Source organism: Bubalus kerabau, chromosome 2 (genome assembly GCF_029407905.1).
Source record: "Bubalus kerabau isolate K-KA32 ecotype Philippines breed swamp buffalo chromosome 2, PCC_UOA_SB_1v2, whole genome shotgun sequence".
Classification (NCBI taxonomy): domain Eukaryota; kingdom Metazoa; phylum Chordata; class Mammalia; order Artiodactyla; family Bovidae; genus Bubalus; species Bubalus kerabau.
In genome coordinates, this window is record NC_073625.1 from 81,802,345 (window position 1) to 81,822,051 (window position 19,707).

At 33.6% G+C, this 19,707-nt stretch overlaps 1 protein-coding gene across 2 annotated transcripts; it reads right to left on the reverse strand.

The window, feature by feature from the left end:
• Positions 1 to 41: 41 nt before the first annotated feature.
• POU1F1 (POU class 1 homeobox 1) lies at positions 42 to 17,772 on the reverse strand. Of its 2 annotated transcripts, none has more exons than XM_055567841.1 (6): positions 17,524 to 17,772; positions 13,972 to 14,043; positions 6,685 to 6,909; positions 4,073 to 4,237; positions 3,261 to 3,321; positions 42 to 2,231 (listed from the first exon to the last, which is right to left on the reverse strand). In XM_055567841.1, the coding sequence occupies exons 1-6, from the start codon at positions 17,663 to 17,665 to the stop codon at positions 2,021 to 2,023; spliced, it is 876 nt and encodes a 291-aa protein (XP_055423816.1). In that variant the 5' UTR covers positions 17,666 to 17,772; the 3' UTR covers positions 42 to 2,020. The 2 variants fall into 2 exon arrangements, with proteins under 2 accessions (XP_055423816.1, XP_055423815.1); XM_055567840.1 differs by having other exon boundaries at positions 13,972 to 14,121.
• Between the last annotated feature and the right edge of the window lie 1,935 nt (positions 17,773 to 19,707).

Consider the following 19,707-nt stretch of genomic DNA (forward strand, 5'->3'; position numbering starts at 1 on the left):
ATTTAAGTGCAAAGAGTCACTACTCTAGATTTATAATGCATTACATTTGCTTTTATTTGCAAGTTTCAACAGCACGCATACATGTATTTTTAGGAGTGTCTGTATGTATAAATTTGCTCTGCCTTTTACAAACTAATGAATCAGTTCCCTAACTAATGTATGTTTTAAGCAAATGAATTATCAAGAGAAAAGTTATAAATCCACACAGCTGAGTAATTTGGAATTTACTCTCAAGAAAAGTCTTTATATATACATACATATATATATATATGTGTGTGTGTGTGTGTATATGTGTGTATATATATGTGTTTGTGTGTATATATATATGTGTGTGTGTGTGTATATATGTGTGTGTGTGTATATATATATGTGTGTGTGTGTGTGTGTGTATATATGTGTGTGTGTGTGTGTATCTGTATAGTATTTAACACCTCCTGGGTGCTAGATGTGTACTTAAGCATGGATTATCAGGCCACTGAAAACTGATCTTTTTTGTTTGCTTTTAATAATATATCAATGTTTCCAGCTATCCAATTGATGTTGATTATGTGTGCACATACATATATATAATCTACATAGTTTACGATCTGCATAATCCTTAGTCTTTATTAATATTAGAAAAAGCAAGAGACAGGACAGTATATTTAGTAAGCATTCTAAATAAATTTAGTCTAACTGTTCCCATTTTTTGTTACATAAAATAAGTTAGGTAAACATTGCCAGCAGATTGACATTCAAAACGCAAAACAAAGTCACTATTTGATAGTGGTAACACTTTACAGTTTGCTTCTACCTACAAGTTTTAAAGAAGTGCATTCTTTTTTAAATTGAAGTATAGTTGATTTACAACATTATGTTAATTTCAGGTGTACAAGAGTGATTCAGTACTTCTATAGCTTATCCTCTATTTAAAGGTACTATATAATATTGGCTATATTCCATATGCCCTACAGTGGTGCACAGTCTTATTAATTAAACACATGTTCCTTAAGGTGCAACTCCCTGAATTGAAAAGCTCAATACAGCAAATTTTTTCATTAACAATAAATCGTATTCTAACTAATTAAACCAAAAATGATCCTCTTTTCTGATGGGACCCCAGATGATTTTATAGGTTGTGAGATTTCAAAAATGAGCTATGGTATTAAATTTGACTCTCTTCAAGTTTGTGGCCACTGTTAAGAATAAACTCCCTTGTTCATTTAACAAAGATTTCTTTCCGCTGTGAGCAAAGGCTTTCCCAGGCACTGGAGAAATAGCAAGTAAGCCAGACATCTTCCTTGTACTTTTATAGCTTATAGAAACAGTAGTGTGGGGCTCAAGAATCCATAAAGCATATTTTCCATAGCTAAACATCAAAAAGCTAATGTCTGGGAAGAATAAAAAGATCATAAATTAATATTTCTACAAATTTCTTTTGAAACACTTCTTTGGGCTCTGTGCCCTAATTGTTACTTCAAAGGTATCACTTCTGATTAAGATTTATTCCTAAATGCAATAATAAAATTCTAAGGCACCTCTGGTTCTTAAGTGCAAAACTTTTAGTTCAAACAAACTATTAAAGCTGATGGCAAGCAGGGCATCAGGTAAGGAATTTTATAATTGGATCTTCTCTGGTGATATTCTTTACGGGACATACTGACTAAAATATTAAAAAGCAGATATACAGCCTTTGGGAAAAGAATCTTTAAACTAAAAGAGCACATGTGCATACTCGTGTGTGTGTGTGTGTGTGTGTGTGTGTGTGTGTTAGGGAGAGATAGAGGGAAAGATATAGTGAGAGGGACAGTATCATTGTTTTAATCCTATTAGTCTTTGGCTTAAAATGTACAGTGTGCCTTCTGAGAATAATTCATCAACATAATTTAAATTGTATTTATTTTTAAAGTAGAAAAGAAACACTTCTGCAAAAATTACTGATGTGATTTTTTGAAGCTAACCAAATAACTAATTTCTATTTTGGCTGGAGAAGAGAAAGGAATGAAAAGTAGAAAAACTCGCTATTACACAATAGGAGAGCCTATCTGCATTCGAGATGCTCCTTAGAAATAGTAAATAAACTCTGATTCAGGCTTGTCTTCACCCGTTTTTCTCTCTGCCTTCGGTTACAAAACCAAACCCTCACCACTTCTTTCTCCAGGTTTAGTTCTTCAGCCATCCGCAGGATCTCCTGAGAGGAAGGCTTATTCTGTTCTCCAAAGTGTCTCTCCAGGGCGTCTTTAGCAGCAATACTGGGAGGTGGGGAGTTGGCAGGAAAGAAGAAGGGAGATGATGGTTTAGGCCCATCAAAATCAAGGTAGGTTACATTTCCTAAATATTAGTATTAACATTAACGTAAAAAGGAAACCTAAAGATGCTGAAAACACCTTCAAAGTTCTTCAACAATAATAAATGTGAAGTTTTTTTGAACATTTAGATGCTTGTCTCATGTAGGCTCCTTTTACCAGAGTCACAGGAAGAAATTAAGGAGGGGAACCCCGACATTGTTTATCCACTTTCTGCCACAAGAGGGCACTGACTTACTGAGAAGAAAATAATTCTGTATGCATTTCTAAATGTCCCCCAGAACTCAGGTTATTGAAATGTTTAGTGTACAACTAACCAACCAAAACAAAACCTGTATTTTAGCAATTCCTCTATGAGCCTCACGGAAACTACAAAAAGATAAATGAACAATCTGGCTTGAAATGCTAGAAGTCATTTTGAACTTTAAGCAACTAAAATACTAGTGACCAGTTTTGTTAATTTGAAATAATATAGATAACATACTGACTTCCCTTGTGGCTCAGATGGTAAAGCATCTGCCTACAATGTGGGAGACCCGGGTTCAATCCCTGGGTCGGGAAGATCTCCTGGAGAAGGAAATGGCAACCCACTCTAGTATTCTTGCCTGGAAAATCCCAGGATGGAGGGAGCCTGTAGGCTACAGTCCATGGGGTCTTTCCCGGAGCAAGATTTATGTCTAAACCGACAGTAGAAACAGTCATTCTTTTTAGCTGTGATTGTATAGCTTCTGTTTTATCCAAAACTTGCAGAGCAAAACTGTTCTTGAATCAAACAATACATATTTTTCCATCAAATTTTAAATTTCCAGCTGCTTCTCAGCAGTAATTTATTGAATGTTGTGCTTTTTCACCTATTTTCTCAATTGCCTCTATTCATTTTTATGTTATATTGAAACTATATTATACTCAAATGTTCATTCCATTTGTAAAATATCATTTTCTTCTCCACTAACTTTTAATATCTCAAAAGTATACCTGATTGTTGTTCTCCGTTTCCTTTTTCTTTCATTTGCACCAACTTTCTCATTGTATAAAGCTATGATGTGAAAACAATGAATAATTACAAAAACAAAGCAGGTTTTTTTTTTTTAACTATCAGATTTGGATTTAAAGTTTCTTTATAAAACAATACAAAATAGAATTACCATACATTTTTGTTTTAAATATTTGCAGTATACATCATTTTAGATTACAAGCCCTAGATTAAAATGTTAACACAGAAAATAATATTAACTTTATAAATATTAACAGTTGTCTTTAAATCATACCCTATCTTTGTTGAAACAGTTGCTGTAAATGCTATCAAACCTTGCTCTTTAGCCAGCCTTGACATTCATATAAGTAGATAATTTTTATCACATTAAATTGTTCATCTAGCAATTGCTTGCTATTCACTAGAAAGAACGGTGTGTGCGAATGGTCTGGCTACACTTATATTAGGTTGTAAAAATGATTCATGAATAATTACTACAGTATATAGCACAGCAGGAAAAAATCTGGATACATTAAAAAGAATCATTTCACCACTTTACAACTATGCCACATTGTGTAGAAACTTTCCCTATATATTTTATTCTCTGATTATTTACCTTCTCAATAAATTTATTTCTACACTTTCACTGGCCTTGCTTTTTTTTATAGTGTGATGAAACAAGATACTTATTTTTCATGTCAAAGAGAAAAATCAAACCAAACTTCAAACCTCTCTCTTTAGCACAAATTCAACTGAGGGAAACCATTGTTTTTAGGTTAAAACATCACTGTTTCCAGAAACACAGCTTTTGTACCTCCTACTTGCTCGGCTTCCTCCAGCCATTTGGATAATATTGCTTTTAGTTTGCATGCATTTTTGAAGCTGAGCTGCAGATTTTCAAATCGGCAGATAGTTGTTTGACTGAATTCAGAGCCATGCACAGCTGCCAGAGCTTCCCCGACATTTGTCTGGGTGTATCCTGTGAAAGAACAGCAAAGGCCATCAGCTTCAGTTTTGCAAGAAACACTGATTTTGGTCCACTATTGTATAAATTTATGTAGTATTTTTGTCAACTATTAAATATTGCTTTTAATGATATATTTGTTAGCAATTTAGAATAACAGTAAGGTTATTCAGTGTAGAATTGTCTAGTATTTTAAAAAATTCCTTCTAGTTAATAAGTTAATAATTTAGAAGTCAAAAGAATTCAGATAGGAACATCTGCCATTCATATTTAGCCACATTGGATAAATGTGTTAAACACACTTTGCAAAAATATATAAGAAAAGTTTCTAGACAATGTAGCATAGGTATAAAGTAGTGAAATGATTCTTTTTAATGTATCCAGATTTTTTTTTTTGCCACTGTGCTATATACTGTAGTAATTATACATGAATCATTTTTATAACCTAATATAAGTGTAGTTAGACTATTCTTTGCAACCCCATGGACTATATAGTACATGGAATTCTCCAGGCCGGAATACTGGAGTGGGTAGCTGTTCCCATCTCCAGGAGATCTTCTCAACCCAGGGACTAAATCCAGATCTCCCTCATAGCAGGCAGATTCTTTACCAGCTGAGCCACTGGGAAGCCGAAGAATACTGGAATGGGTAGCCTATCCCTTCTCCAACGGATCTTCCTGACCCAGAAATTGAACTGGGGTCTCCTGCATTGCAGATGGATTCTTTACCAGCTGTTCTACCGGGGAATCCTTAATACACACTTTAGAAGACATTTAAAAATTCTCTCTAATCATTATTATTAGGCATCTGTTGAAATATGCTCAAAATCTATAGATATTAAAATATATGTAAAATATATGGTGATATATCACAAATATTTTTATCTCAACTGTAAGAGTGAAAAATTCAACATGTTGAAGTTAACAAATAAAACTAAGAACTGTGTTTACTTTCCCTAAAAGCATGCTTATTATGAGACTTTGGTCACACAACATTTTATGTATATCACCAAGCATTTATTATATCATTTGGTAATGCTTCTATCTCCAGGCAAAAAGTTTTCATAGATTTTCTCAAACATTCTCAGAATATAGGTTGACAAATGTAATCAATGTAGAATTTGAAACATTCACAGTCATATAAAAAGGAAATTGAAAATGAAGGTCATAAAGATGCCTACTGCTGTGTTTATGACAAACAGTAACTACATATTAATTCAGGGCCCAAGGCTCTATACCTGTATGCATAAAATGATTGCATATGATGCCCATCAATTTATATCATTAAAAGTTACCAATGGCTCAGTCCACAAATGCAGAAGTTTCTACTATCAGTTCAATCCATTAAAAATATATTTCATGCATTTAAATCAAGGTTAATTATTATGATTATTTACATTAAAAACACTTCACCCTAGAAAGTGAGCAAAGGCTATGAACAGATCGTTCACAGAAAAGGAATTACAAATGACTGTCCAACACATGAAAAAACTTCTTTCGCTCTTCACTCATAAGGGAAATTTAAAATGAAACTGCTACTTTCACCTAACTGATTTGCAAAGGTCCAAAAGATTAATAGCATTTTTTCCCTTCAATAACTATTTTTTATTCTACATGCAAGTCACTGTTCCAAGTGCTGAGGATATGCCATTAAGGAAAAAGCAAAAGGAAATAAACAAAAAACTTCTGCCTTAACAGAATTCATATTCTGAAGAGTGGCAAAGGAGATACTCATGGTGGCAATAAGATTTGTTAGAACTTACATAGAGACCAATTTGACATCTACTGAAATTACAAATACACATACTCTTCAATCAAACAATTTTGCTTTTAACACTTTCCCTGCACATATATTTTTATCGGTGCAAAATGCTATTTATGAAGTTAATCATTGCATCAATGTCTTCAGTAACATAAGATTGAAGACCATCTAAATTCCATCAGTAGGAGACTGGTAATATATTCATAAAATGGAATTGAGAGATGCATTAAAAAGAAGAGCTCTCTAAAAAACTAATACTGAAAGCTCTCCAAAATAGTCAAATGAAAAACGTCTATATGAAGAAATACATGAATTTGCTTATATGAATATGCATAGAATAGAAGGATTCACAGAAACTAATAACATTGATAAACAGGAAGGATAAGCAGAGGGATACAATTCGCACAGCTTTTTAGCCTTTGAATCACACAAAGGTATTAATTCAAATAAAACAAAGGTATTTCTAAACTTATGTTTGAAAAGGAGACCATTAATTTAGAAATCTATATATTTTGGCTGCTAAGAATTTACAAGGAAATGAAGGTTGCTATAGGTTTTCATAATTCAAGTAACTTACATCCACAGTAGAGATGTAGCATGAGAACTGTCTTAGACTTCTGAGCAGCGTGTAATAGATTAAACAGTAATAAAGACTTTGCAAGATGGAGTTGTGTGTCCCACAGCTGTTAACAAGCACCTACCTAGCTTAATTCTTCTCACTTTAAACTCATTGGCAAACTTTTCAAGTTCTCGGATTTCTGGAGAATCCATGTCTATTGGCTCTTCAACCAATTTGCTTTTCCGCCTGAGCTCCTGCTTGAAATCAGCGGCAGTGAGGTCCTCTGAAAGGAGAGGCTGATGCATGGGAGGAAAACCATGACTCAACGTGTGGTCAGGAAACTTATAAAGACAAGGGGTTAAGCTCCCTGTAACAACAAGAAAAGGACCATTTGTAATTATCCCTCATTTTGATACAAGGAAAATTTTGGCCCATCAGATTGTTCTGTGACAGCCAGTCTCAGTTCTAAAAGGTTAACTGACATTTGCTTTTCTGAAGTAGAAGTCAGTGTAGCTTAGTTTAAATGGGATCATTTTTTTCCACCTTCCTGGGAGCAGCGAAAACAAAGATAATGCAAAGCCAAAGGAAAGAACCACGGACTTGCAAATAATTTAAATAGAAATAAGCAAATTTCAAAAAAGTGTGAGTTTTCCATCATTGTTTTTCTCTTAAAAGACTTTCATAGCGGTCCAGTGGTTAAGACTTCATCCTTCCAGTATAGGGGGCGTGGGTTTGATTCCTGGTTATGGAATTCAGCATGGCTCCCCAAAAACAAACAAACAAAAATCTTTTCATCTGTTATTGTGAATCTGAGGTTCAAGTCTACCAGAATGTATATTTTCTTAATTATAATCAAGGTGTATGTTAAGTGCTATGCTGGGAAATTTTCATAGCATTGAAAAATTGATTTTACAGCATTAAGAAATCCAATGTTTTATCCGTAAATGCTTAATTTAGTAAAGGCAGGTAAAAAGAAAATTATGAGAACAAAAAATACATTAATAAGGTTTAAATAGATTTAATGTTGACAAAAAGTAACTTTTAAAGATCTATTAGAAGGTCAGTAACAAGATTCTTGCAAAATATACTATGATGGAATCATATCTTGATTACTATTTAAGAACAAAAAGTAAGTGTCAAGGAAGGGTGCAATTCTACATATGATACATGCTGCTGCTGCTGCTGAGTTGCTTCAGTCGTGTCCGACTCTGTGCCACCCCATGGACAGCAGCCCACCAGGCTCCTCTGTCCCTGGGATTCTCCAGGCAAGAATACTGGAATGGGTTGCCATTTCCTTCTCCGAGATATGATACATAATCCCTCATAAATGATGAAGCACTGAATCCATTGAGTTAGTTAAATGAGAAATCTCAAAAAACTACATGATTTAATGGTTTAATTGCTTCTAGATTTCATTCTTCACTTGGAAAGAAGAGAGTATCTCAGTCAGGGAGTATTGGTGACAGGATGGTATAAGCCAAATTCCCACACATTTTATTTCTGTTTTCTTCAGCAGTATATTACATTTTTATTCATAAGGATTTCACTTTATATTAAATGACACGGGTATAACCAAGACATTTTGATATAAATAAAATATTCAATAATTAATCATTTTTCTTATGAGTATAAATTAAATATAAATGACTATAGAATATAGGCAGTAATCATTCTTAGAAACTTACTAAAAAATACATCAGTTTTATGCTACTTATAATTTCTCTATAAATACAGTCAGAAATCAGACATGAGTAATAGTGTATTTTGCCAGAATATATAAATCTTAAATTAATATATCAATATGTAATGAGCAAAGAATATTGCAAGTCAGTAAGTTGTTGGCTCATATTATTTATATGAGAAAATATAATTTTGAAATGTACCCCTATCCAGTAGACTATTATTTTTCTGAAACAAAATACATACAAGTGAGAAATTAAGCAAAACATCATAAAATAAGTATAGCTGTTTCATGGATATAAAAAACGTACAAAAGAAACTATTTCTGTCTAAAGCAATTCATATTACTTTCAAAAATCAAAACTATCCAGTTTTTTGTTGTTGTTGTTAATCATCCACTTTTTGCTTTAGTGGGTGGTACATTGAATAGACCAGATACAATTTTAAAAAGCAATTTTATCAATTTTTAATTTATTACAAAATTCAATTTTTTAAATGTTTGTTACATTTTAACAGAGCTCATTTTTGGCCTACTATTAATTTTAGATTTCTACTAGTTAAGTAAAATACTAATATGTAAAAAAATTTATCACCTTTATGTTAACATTTACTTAATATTTATATAAGGACTTTTGTTTTATTTTCAGAGAAAAAAGTCTGTATTTTTTTATCCACAATTTAAAATTCATATAAAAACAAATAACTTTCCTTGGGTGCTAAGATGAATTCACTATACAATTGAAACTAGAAGTGAAGCCCTGTGAACACCGCAATAAGCCACATCAATAATCAGTTCATTTTTCAGGTAATCTGTACTCAGGGAAATCAGATGACTCAAAGATTCTGCATCTTAAATATGTTTGGCCACATTAAACAAATGCTTTCAAACAAAAGTTTTATAAATATTTACAAAAATATTGGAAGTGTGCCATCTCTATTTAGGGAAAAATTTAAAGCTAGTGTATACATTATAAATACTCTGGCGAAATGGACATTTAGAAAATAAATTTGAACATGAGTCCATAAAGAGTATACAAGAAATACCATGTTCAAAAGTTTGGCATCTAGAGGAGGAAGGAAAACACAATGTGTGCTGCGTTATTTTTCATTAACTGAAAGTATCCACAATTATCCACAGGGACACAGTTTTCCTGAAACTAATGTTAAACAGAAATTTGGGACAGTCACAAGCACAGTCAGACAAACTGATTTCTATTATATGATCCTATATTTGGGGGAAAATGGGGATTGATTGGTATAGTATATGTGACAAGGTATTTTAAAAGGTTTTTCTAAAGCCTGGAATATTAAGAAGTCGGGGTTTGAGCACGGAGAGAAAAGATGCAGGAAGTTGTGTGCCACAGAAGTTTCATGAATATTTTCCAAAACACTGATAAACCAAACTTATCTATAAGCCTAGAACAAGTGCACACCTAAATAGCTTGGAAGGGTTTGTACATTCTTTACAGTCCAAGATGGATTTTCACCCTGCAGAGTAATCCACCATAGCCTCTCTGAACTGCTCTGCATGGACTTCTGGATGGCAGAGGAGGGAGAGGAACAGAGTTAAGTCTTTAAAAGCAGAAGATGGGAAGCTGAGGTCCAGCGTGCCTTACAGCACCTGATTCAGGGCCCCACGATAGGGGGCAGACTGCTTTTCTGCAGCATGTGGCTCAGCCAGATGCTAACTGACAACATCTCTGAGGTTGTGGGCTAGAAGCTTTAAAAGAACAAACAGGGGAAGCAGAAGGACATAGTAAAATACCCCCACCTTGCTGTAGAGATGCACAGCACAGTTCATTTAAATATTTCCATTTATTTTCTTTTTTTTACGTTCACGCATGACAATGTGAAACAAATCATAAATTTGAATTGTGATTTTTTTTTCTCTTTTGTGCATTGCTACATCCTATCCACATATAAACAGGTCTTCTGCCTAGTTCTGTAAATTAGGTTGATTTGGAGCACAGCCATGGCCATTTGTTTACAGATTGCCTGCGGCTGCTTTTGAGTTGTGAAGTTGAGACAGATGCTACATAATTTCAGGAAAAATACACAGTGTCCATGCTACTGCAGGCGCCTTTCATGATCCAGAGGCAAAAGATGGTCAGAATGACTCCTTCCCTTAGTGTCAACACATCCAGAATAAGTGAGGCAAAAAATAAAACTAAATAAAACAAAAAAGAAAAAAGGAAATGGAAAAAAGACAATTTAAGAATGAAGAGATGGCCTCCAAAGTAGACTGTTTTCCTATGTAAATGTGAAACGTATTTCTGGTACCTTTTGTCCTAGCCCAGGTGGAAAAGACACTTTTTAGCTATATTCATCTTTTATTCTTATTATCCACATCTCATTAAAAAAGAGCATTCATCTCCTTGAATAATTTTCCAACATCAGCTATTTTGCTTTTCTCTTAAGATCAATTTTTAATCAAGGACTCTTACTGCACATCTTGGGTGGCCATTAAAACACATAACCTTGCTGGGTTTAGCAATCATTACCATGTAGCTGATTTGCCCAGTTTACACAGGATGGTGGGCAAGGTACACAGCTCGTTAAGTTTGTTTTCCTACTTTCACCCAGCTTTACAAATGAGAACAGACACCACCTTGTATACCCAGAACTCAGAATTTTGAAAGGTTTTTGTTATTAGTTTTCTTTTGTGTTTATCTAGAAGAGATTTTTGAATAGTATTTGTAATTCCCTGTTTCCTATTATCCATGCTGTAGGCTGTTGAATTATTTAAGTACTTAGGAGAGAAGAAACAGAAGAAGAAATTTAACTATGAATGTATCTGAAGAGAAGGTCAAGGAGAAAACCAGGCTAAGTTGGTAGAAAGCTGCCACAACTCAACTCAGATAGAGCTATGTATGGTACCCATCACAAATTGGATGTGAAGAGACTAACATTTTGAGATGCTACCTTGAAGGAGGTTTATAATTAGTTCCTGGTGTGGCTAATTCATTTCACCCCACCAATCATTCTCTTTGATATCTCCACACCTGGACTATGAGGCACAGAGGATTCATCTGATGATTAGAATCCTTCCTACCAACCTTAGCTTAAAATACGAGCTGTAGCTCTTGCTTTCCAGTGAGTTATTAATTTAATGAAATGCTCAGACTACATATAAGCATCAGAGTATAGGGATAAAATAACCATATTCAAATAAAGCAATTTCACACCCTTTGAAATATTGCTCTTTGTGCAGCTTCACTTTTATATGGAGTATGTGACAATGAACCTTCGTTGTTGGTGATTAGAGGCTTCTGTGGATTGTGTGGAAGTGGCTGATTTGATGAACGCCTGAGACTTCTCAGAAAATTCAAATGACATTACCAGGTTTCTCTTGTGTATTTTAAACCTTTTCTGAATTCCTGAATATTCTGAATCCCTGTGTTTTATGACTCAATTTGTGTAGCTTCTCTTGGGATGACAGCAGAAAGGTTCAGATTCTCTGAGATTTAATCTGCCGTGATGCAAAGGCTAATACTGAATATATTTCAAAATAGTGACATTGTAACAAATTACAAAGCACATCACATTTTAATGATCTCCCTCTCAAAAATATTCAAATATAATCTCTATGCTTGACATGGTGAATTTTTCTTTCAGTGACAAAATATATGTAATTTTGGTTTAAGACCACAGCGATACCTCCAAAGCTTAGGACATCCATTTTTTTCATTATTATCACCAACCTGGGCTTTGAATCATTTTAAAAGGTTTTTCCAAAGACCTCTCCTTTTTAACTTCTAATGGAGATGAAAGTTTGCTGAGGGCCTGCTGAGGAAACTTGGACCAGCACAACCTGAGTTGCCTGTGGACTCTCAGTGTGAACCTGGGCTTGTTATCTGCAACCCTGGAAACAGGAAGGAAGTCAGATTTCTCAGGCCAGCTGTGAACTCAGCAGCTTCTACCTATATCTGGTGGGAGGGAGGTAGTAGTAAAAATCATCTCACAGTGTTTGGTCTGAGTGCTAACCTCCACTCATTGCTGCTGCCCCTTGCTGGGTGCAGAGATGACTTAAGTTGCACGTGGGTTCCTGGGAATTACTGTGAAGGAACAGCAAGGACTCTCTCCTCCAAGAAAGAGTAGCACATGTCTATGAGCTCGTCATTTCTTGTCTCTGTAATTCAAGGGTGGTGGAGGCCACAGAAAGCATTTGACCAGCACCGCTAGTGACTAAATGCACATTGTTCCACTATTTTTATAATGAAAGTAGTTCATCTTCAACGAGAGATCCTCTCATTAACCATGGATACTGATTAACAGCTAAGTACACGAATCATAAATGGTCCATTCTCACAGAGGAAGAAAAATATGACTTTCCTTATTTTTTAATTATTGAAGAGAGACATTAGGATTTAAAGGTAACCATTAAGAACATCAGTTTTCACTTCATCATAAAGGTGAGGATATAAGTTTATTCAGAATGCTTTCTAACAGAATGTAGGAAAAGCTAATTTGTTCTAGAATATATTATTTTGAAGTTTTAATGTTTTATTTAGTGTTAATTTGAGAAATTTTTAGAAATTAAAGGTTGGTGAACTAAATTCTTTGTTCAATTTAATTTCAAATTTATAGGCATAAATCTGTGTTTGATTTTTTAATTACCTACTTGGATAACAACTATTACACAAGCATGCATACACACATGTTTATATTTTTCACATAGAACATTAGTAGTTTATTGTCACTGAAATTATTTCTTGCTGCAGAAATAAATATAGAAGATTGAGATTTCTAAATAATTTCTGTGCACAAAAAAATGACTGTATAGCCATGGTCTAAAATTAAGTCATAAATTTTGTGATGAGTGGATCTCTTAGGTCAGATTTTCTTTCCCTTAAGAAAGTTGCTAACAATACCTTCATTTAAGTGTCAGCAAACAAGATAGTTTATCTTGATATAGTGATGCTTTCTTTATCCAGAGGGAAATAAGTATGTAACTTATACTATTTCAATCTTATCCAAGACTCAGAGCATCTCAGGCAGGGCTGCCAAGGATTCAACTATGGCTAAAGCTGCTGCAAATCTCTCTTAGCCTTCAATGTCTTATTTATCTTTACAGACCAAATGGCCAAAAGAAATACTGTGATGAGGAATATGCTCTATAAGTTAGTCTATCTGCTTTGGTAGCCACAAAAGATTATTAAGCACTTTCCTGTTTTATTTTAAATTTAGGAACTGAAGGAACAGCCAAAATCTCAAGGGAAATGATGACTATTAAGTTCTGTACCTCATAATCATTAACTCTGTTGGTATGGAGGTGGGCAATGAAGTGGTCATTTAAAGCTTTTGCTGACTTGCTCACTGTTGGCAACTGAGGAATTTTAAATCTGACCTTATTTTAGTTAATTTACTTTTAAATTTAAATAGTTACATAAGGCTAGCAGCCTCCTTATTATTACTGGAGACAAGCCCACCAATGGCATAACCAAGTGACAATTAGCAGTTTGGCAACAGAGAATCAGAATAAAAATCATACAAAGCAAACACAGGAGTTAAGAAGCATAGCAGTTCATTTCAGGATTGTGGAGAGCAGCAGTGATCAAGTGTAACTATTATGATCTCTGAAGGCATCACAGATCAGGGACCATTATAGTAAGTGGTGGATTTAGCAGCAATTTCTAAGGTTAGGAGATCTGAATTTCATGATACACTCTGGTCAAGATTCCCTTCGACCGAGAAAATGCATCCAAGTGTCCCCAAACTCAATCTTACATGTAAAGACAATTGTTCTTACCTGCCATCACGCCATAGGTGGATGACTGATTTCCATAATGACAGGAAGGGACAGAATAATGAAGTCCTGTTGCTGTGTTTCCCAGCGTTGTCACCACAAAACATGTGCACAAACATTTAGGAGTTTGGACCAAAGACAAAATAGACGGGACTGGTAAGAAAATGTATGAGGATTCAAGACACATTCGTTTCATTTCAAAAGTACACATTTATGCTATTCTTAAAGTTATATGCCAGTAATTTGTTCTCATTTGGGGGCAGTTCTCTGATGAGTATGCTAAAACTAGGAGTTGACATTTTTCCTAAGTAACGAGTTCATGAATCATCACAGTGGACTAGAGCCTTCATTAATTATATCCAGTGCTCTGGGTTGGCGTGACTGACCAGTTTTAACCTTGGTGGGCTACAGTCCATGAGGTTGCCAAGTGTCGGACATGACTGAGTGACTGAGCGCACGCACACAACTGGAAGCTGCAGAATTCTTGCAGGTTTCACCCAATGTAGACATTGCAAAGAACTGACCAGAGGATAGTCTCTTAAAATTCTCGTATAACATGGTACTATAAAATTGTCTTTTTCTGGAGCAATGAATACAGGAATCAACTCTTCATGGGTCTTTACTTTTACTTCTGCTTATTCACCTAACAAATTTCTTCCATCAAAGAGGAAGTGGCAGAGCCACTAGCCTTTTATTGGATATGATCATAAAACTCGATTAAATTCAGAGGCTTACAAAAACTCTGTGACAATGTACACTGTATTTAGGCTGGTATTGAAACCATGAGCTTGTAGATTTTCTGCATGCACACAATTAATTGAACAATTCTAATGATGAAGCTGGTCAAAAAATAAGTTCATCGATCACTGAGTAACTAGAGGTTTATAAAGGTTGAATCCAGCATATAATTTAACTTCATTTATAAATAGCTACAAGTGTCATTGAATTGAGGTGTACTTTGAAATTAAATTTGAATTACTTAACTTTTATCAAGCTTTCAACATGAATCACAATGGACTATTAACAATAAAATCACTAATCAATGTTTTCTTATGTATCTTATTTTTTACTTTTTCCCATTATATCCGGAATAGAGTGGTGGATTTTCAAAAATATAATTGTATCTTCTTGAATAATATGAGATATTAGAAGAGATTTATAATCCTTTTTGAAAATATATAGTCTATCAATTAAAGACATAAAGTAAAACATTTTCCCTAACTATAACTCATTTTTAATATTTTAAAGTATCTGTATAAATTTTCATTTTACAACTGACACATAGAACTAAAGTCATTTTGTGTTATAATGATTTCTATGCATTCCAAAATTAAACAAACATGAAACGCACTGAATATCCAACTGCTCCTCTCATTATGCTGCTGCTGCTGCTAAGTCGCTTCAGTCGTGTCCAAGTCTGTGCGACCCCATAGACAGCAGCCCACCAGGCTCCCCCATCCCTGGGATTCTCCAGGCAAGAACACTGGAGTGGGTTGCCATTTCCCTCTCATTATAATCATTTCTAATTCTTTACCTAGACAATTAGATATATATGATTACAATTTGATGGAGAAATTATAAAATCAATGCTATTGCTATTTAAAACAATAACAATAGCCATTTAGGACATTTTTACTAATTAGGAATTTTTTTACCTCCAAGGTTTAAATTCCTTTTGTTTTGCTGATTTGGGGAAGTCGTATAAATGACAAGCTAATTTACTAGATACATTATTTATTTAATTTTATTTTTTTTAAATAAATAGGGTTTTGAGCTTAAACCTGCTTATTTTTAACCTCAATTCCAATTTTTATTCTAGCCAAATACTATCACATACAGTATATTATGCAAAAAATGCATTATCCTTCTCATTCTCAATCTATTTAAATGTCCATTATTTAAAATACACAATTAGCTATGTGATAATTGTATGGGAAGAGTCCAGGAGATAGTGAAGGACAGGGAAGTCTGGCATGCTGCAGTCCATGGGTTGCAAAGAGTTGCAGAGTTCAGACTTAGCGACTGAACAATACAACAATATGTGATAATTGTTTAAATTTACTTATACCACACCTCTTCATAAAAATACTTTATTACATTTTTTTAAAACCATGTTTGAGGATATTTGCATCAGTATATGTTTAATTAAATTCTGAGACTCTTCAGTAGATAAAAAACATCTCTACATTAATAATTTTCCCCAAATCTGGATAATATGATCTTCAGATATTTGAAAATTCTGTTGAAGATTAACACCAAACTTACATATAACTTTCAAAGCTGCTTAATTTTAACAAAATATAAGGCTAAAATATTTTAAATTGGCATATAAATGTGTCAACTCAAATTGATTTTTAAATTTATAAAATTTAGCTCATATTTAGATTGCTTTACAAGTGAAAAGTGCTATTAAACAGACATTTACCCAAGACATTGTTTATTAATCAAAACCCTTTGTTACTGAGTAAAAATTAGACACATTAACAAAACATATTTATTTGCTTGGTTGTGTTTGAGACAATATATTTGAATTAATTTTAATTTTCATCTAAGAAAGTTATATAAGATAATATAAAAACTTGATTAAAGGTTGAAATTTCTTCAGAACTAAATCTTGAAAAAATTCAAATCAGTTCATGGGTTCTAAATATTATATTGCCTCTAGCCTAGATGGGAGGGGAGTTTGGGTAAAAAAGGATATAGTATATGTATGGCTGAATTCCTCTGCTGTCCATCTGAAAATAACACAGCATTGTTAACCGACTATACTCCAATATAAAATAAAAAGTTTTAAAAATAAACAAATAAATATTATATTGCCTCTAGACTTGGTTTCTGAGTTTTTAATTATTCTAAAGAAGTTAAGTGTATTTAAAGTGAAAGTGTTAGTCGTTCAATTGTGTCTGACTCTTTGCAACCCCATGGACTGTAACCTGCCAGGCTTCTCTGTCCCTGGACTTCTCCAGGCAAAAATAGTGGAGTGGGTTGCCATTCCCTTCTCCATGGGATCTTCCTGACCCAGGGATCAGACCTGGGTCTCCTGCATTGTAGGGAGATTCTCTACCATCTGAATAAAGTGTATTTAAACATCTAATTATTTTATTCTTTGAAACCCACTGTTGTTGGTATTAGGAATCATTCAGTTGTGTTTACTAAGAGGTGTACGGCATTTTTTAGACATGGTAGTAAATGTAATCTAAAAACCAAATAAATCTCTAAGAGGAAAAAAAAATCACCTTTTAAATTATTTTACACTATTTCTTTAGTTTTACTCTTTATCCATACATGTTTGCATAGAAATGGTTTTCAGACTCACTGTTTACTTATATAGAAGACAGATCTCTATAATAAAATCAACAATACTTGAAATTACTACACTTACTAATATTTCTTGAATATTTTCTTAGGCATTTTGTCTTCTTTAATATCCTGAATATTTAACTTAATACACATTAAAATTTTTTTAAAAATGAGATTCTAAACTAACAAGATTCAAAGCACCCATCCTGACATCTTAAGGCGCAGCCGCATGTAGACCGTTATTGAAGTTAGTACCTGTGGACATCACGTTGGTGGCGTGGTTGGAGACCGGTAGGCACTCCGCAGCACTGGGATGCATTATCAGAGGCAGAGTTGCAGAAGACTCAGAATTCAGAGGTATAAAGGTATCAGTCGAAGTAAAAGGTTGGCAACTCATTCCCACAAAAGAATAGAAACGGAGAAGAGGTGCCACTCCTCAAGTCAGTTTTATTATATTACCATCTCAAAGGGCCGTTTCAAATCTCACTACCTGCATATATACATCAGGGAGGCTCTGAAGCACCAAGAGAGCGCATGCTGGTATTTATACTGCAGGGAAATCCCTTTATACATGTTAATCATCTTTTCCCAGGGGTATTGCTTTATCAATCTGGACAGTCTTCCTTCTTACCCAAACATAATCCATGCCCAAGAGGGGAAGCTGGTTCTTGGGTAGGGAATGAAGGCAAAGGAGAAATCTGAAACTCAATTTGACAACTTCAGTGATTCAGATCTTTTAGAAAGGAATCAAGAACTTAATAAAAAACTGTCCCTCAAAGAAATAATGCTGCAATGAATTGAAAGATACTGGATGCCTCTTTGCTACGAATACAATGACAAATTTATATGCATGAGATTTTTTCCCCCTTTTTTCTGATAACTTCATTAAATCTGAAAAATAATATAAAAGTACAGGACACAATTTTAAGAAGCAGACTCTTTAAAAAGAAACATAGAAGACTAAATGTGAGAATGACTATATTACTGACTACTGATTCATACACAGTGCAATCCTGAAAAACTGTAAGAACAATTGAACTTTTCCTATATCATAAATAGGAAATGATAAAATATTACAGTTGGAGTCATTTGTAGACAAGATGAACATGAGCGACAGTATCTCTTTCTTGATTTCAATTTGCTCAACTGGATGTACCCACTTAGTGAGCTCTTACTAGATGGCAGCACTGTTCTAGTCACTTTCCACAGTTATGTCAGCAAATTTTACAGCATCTTTGTGAGATCTGTACCATTCTCACTAAGCTTAATTCTGCCAGATCCTCTGCTCCAGAGGATCCTCTGCCATTCTGCTCCAGAACCTCCACTGGGCACAAACATTCCACACAAAATATATTGACATTATAAGACTATGAAAAAAATACTATAAATAATTGTTTTGATGATAATTATCTGTATGATAATTTCACAATGATCATGGTTTCTACATATAAATAAATGAATGCAATACTATCTTTAGAATGTATACTAGGGGTGATATAGGGATGAGAGGTAACCTGACAAACATAGATATTATTGACATTAGTAAGAACTTATGCTCCATCCGATTTTTTTGAAATTTTATATCATGGAATGTTTAACTTGGAATTGTTTGCTTCATGCTAAATTTAATATTAATGTTGATGAGAATAGGCTTTCAAAAATTGAAATTTGAATGCTTTGTCATTAACCAATTATTTTGTAGAAAAAAAAGTTCGTTAGATATTGTATGAAAAATATTTATTCTAAAAATGACATATTTTTCATTCTGAATTCTCTTTTAAGTTCCATTAGTCTTCACTAATGAGAGAAGAAGGTTACAAGTAATCAAAAGTATTTATTTTACTCTTGCAGAATTCTTGTAATTTTTAGACTTCACATATACAAAAATGTATTTGAAATACATTTTAATTTTTAAAAATTTAAGAAAATTTTTATAAAGAGAATATGCTAAGAAAATTTAGTTAAAAAATTAAACTAAATGGTATTTAGAAAGAATAGCACTTCAAAATTTCTCCTAACAATTTTTCTATAGTTTAAGTCATTGGAATATGTCAGTAAATTATATCAACCCAATAATAAAGAAGGGCACTGTAAAACTTGCCTGGAACAGCAACAAAGAACTTCACCAGTATTTGCCATGCTACCTAATATTCTAAAATTGCAATTTTACACGTAATTTCGTTAATAGTGATTTATTAATTTTTGACTATTTGTGCTGTGAAGTGGAAACCACACTGTTAGAGTTAAAATTGTGTATAGCCAGGAAATAGATGTTCACATTATAATCTTTACTTAGCACTGTAAATTATTAATTTATCAGATTTTTAAATCAGCTTTTGTAAATAGTTTTCCCTTTGCTGATTATTGAACTGTATAAATCTATTACAATTTAGCCAGTTGTCTACATCTTTATTATTTCTTTATTGTTTGTATTGCTTT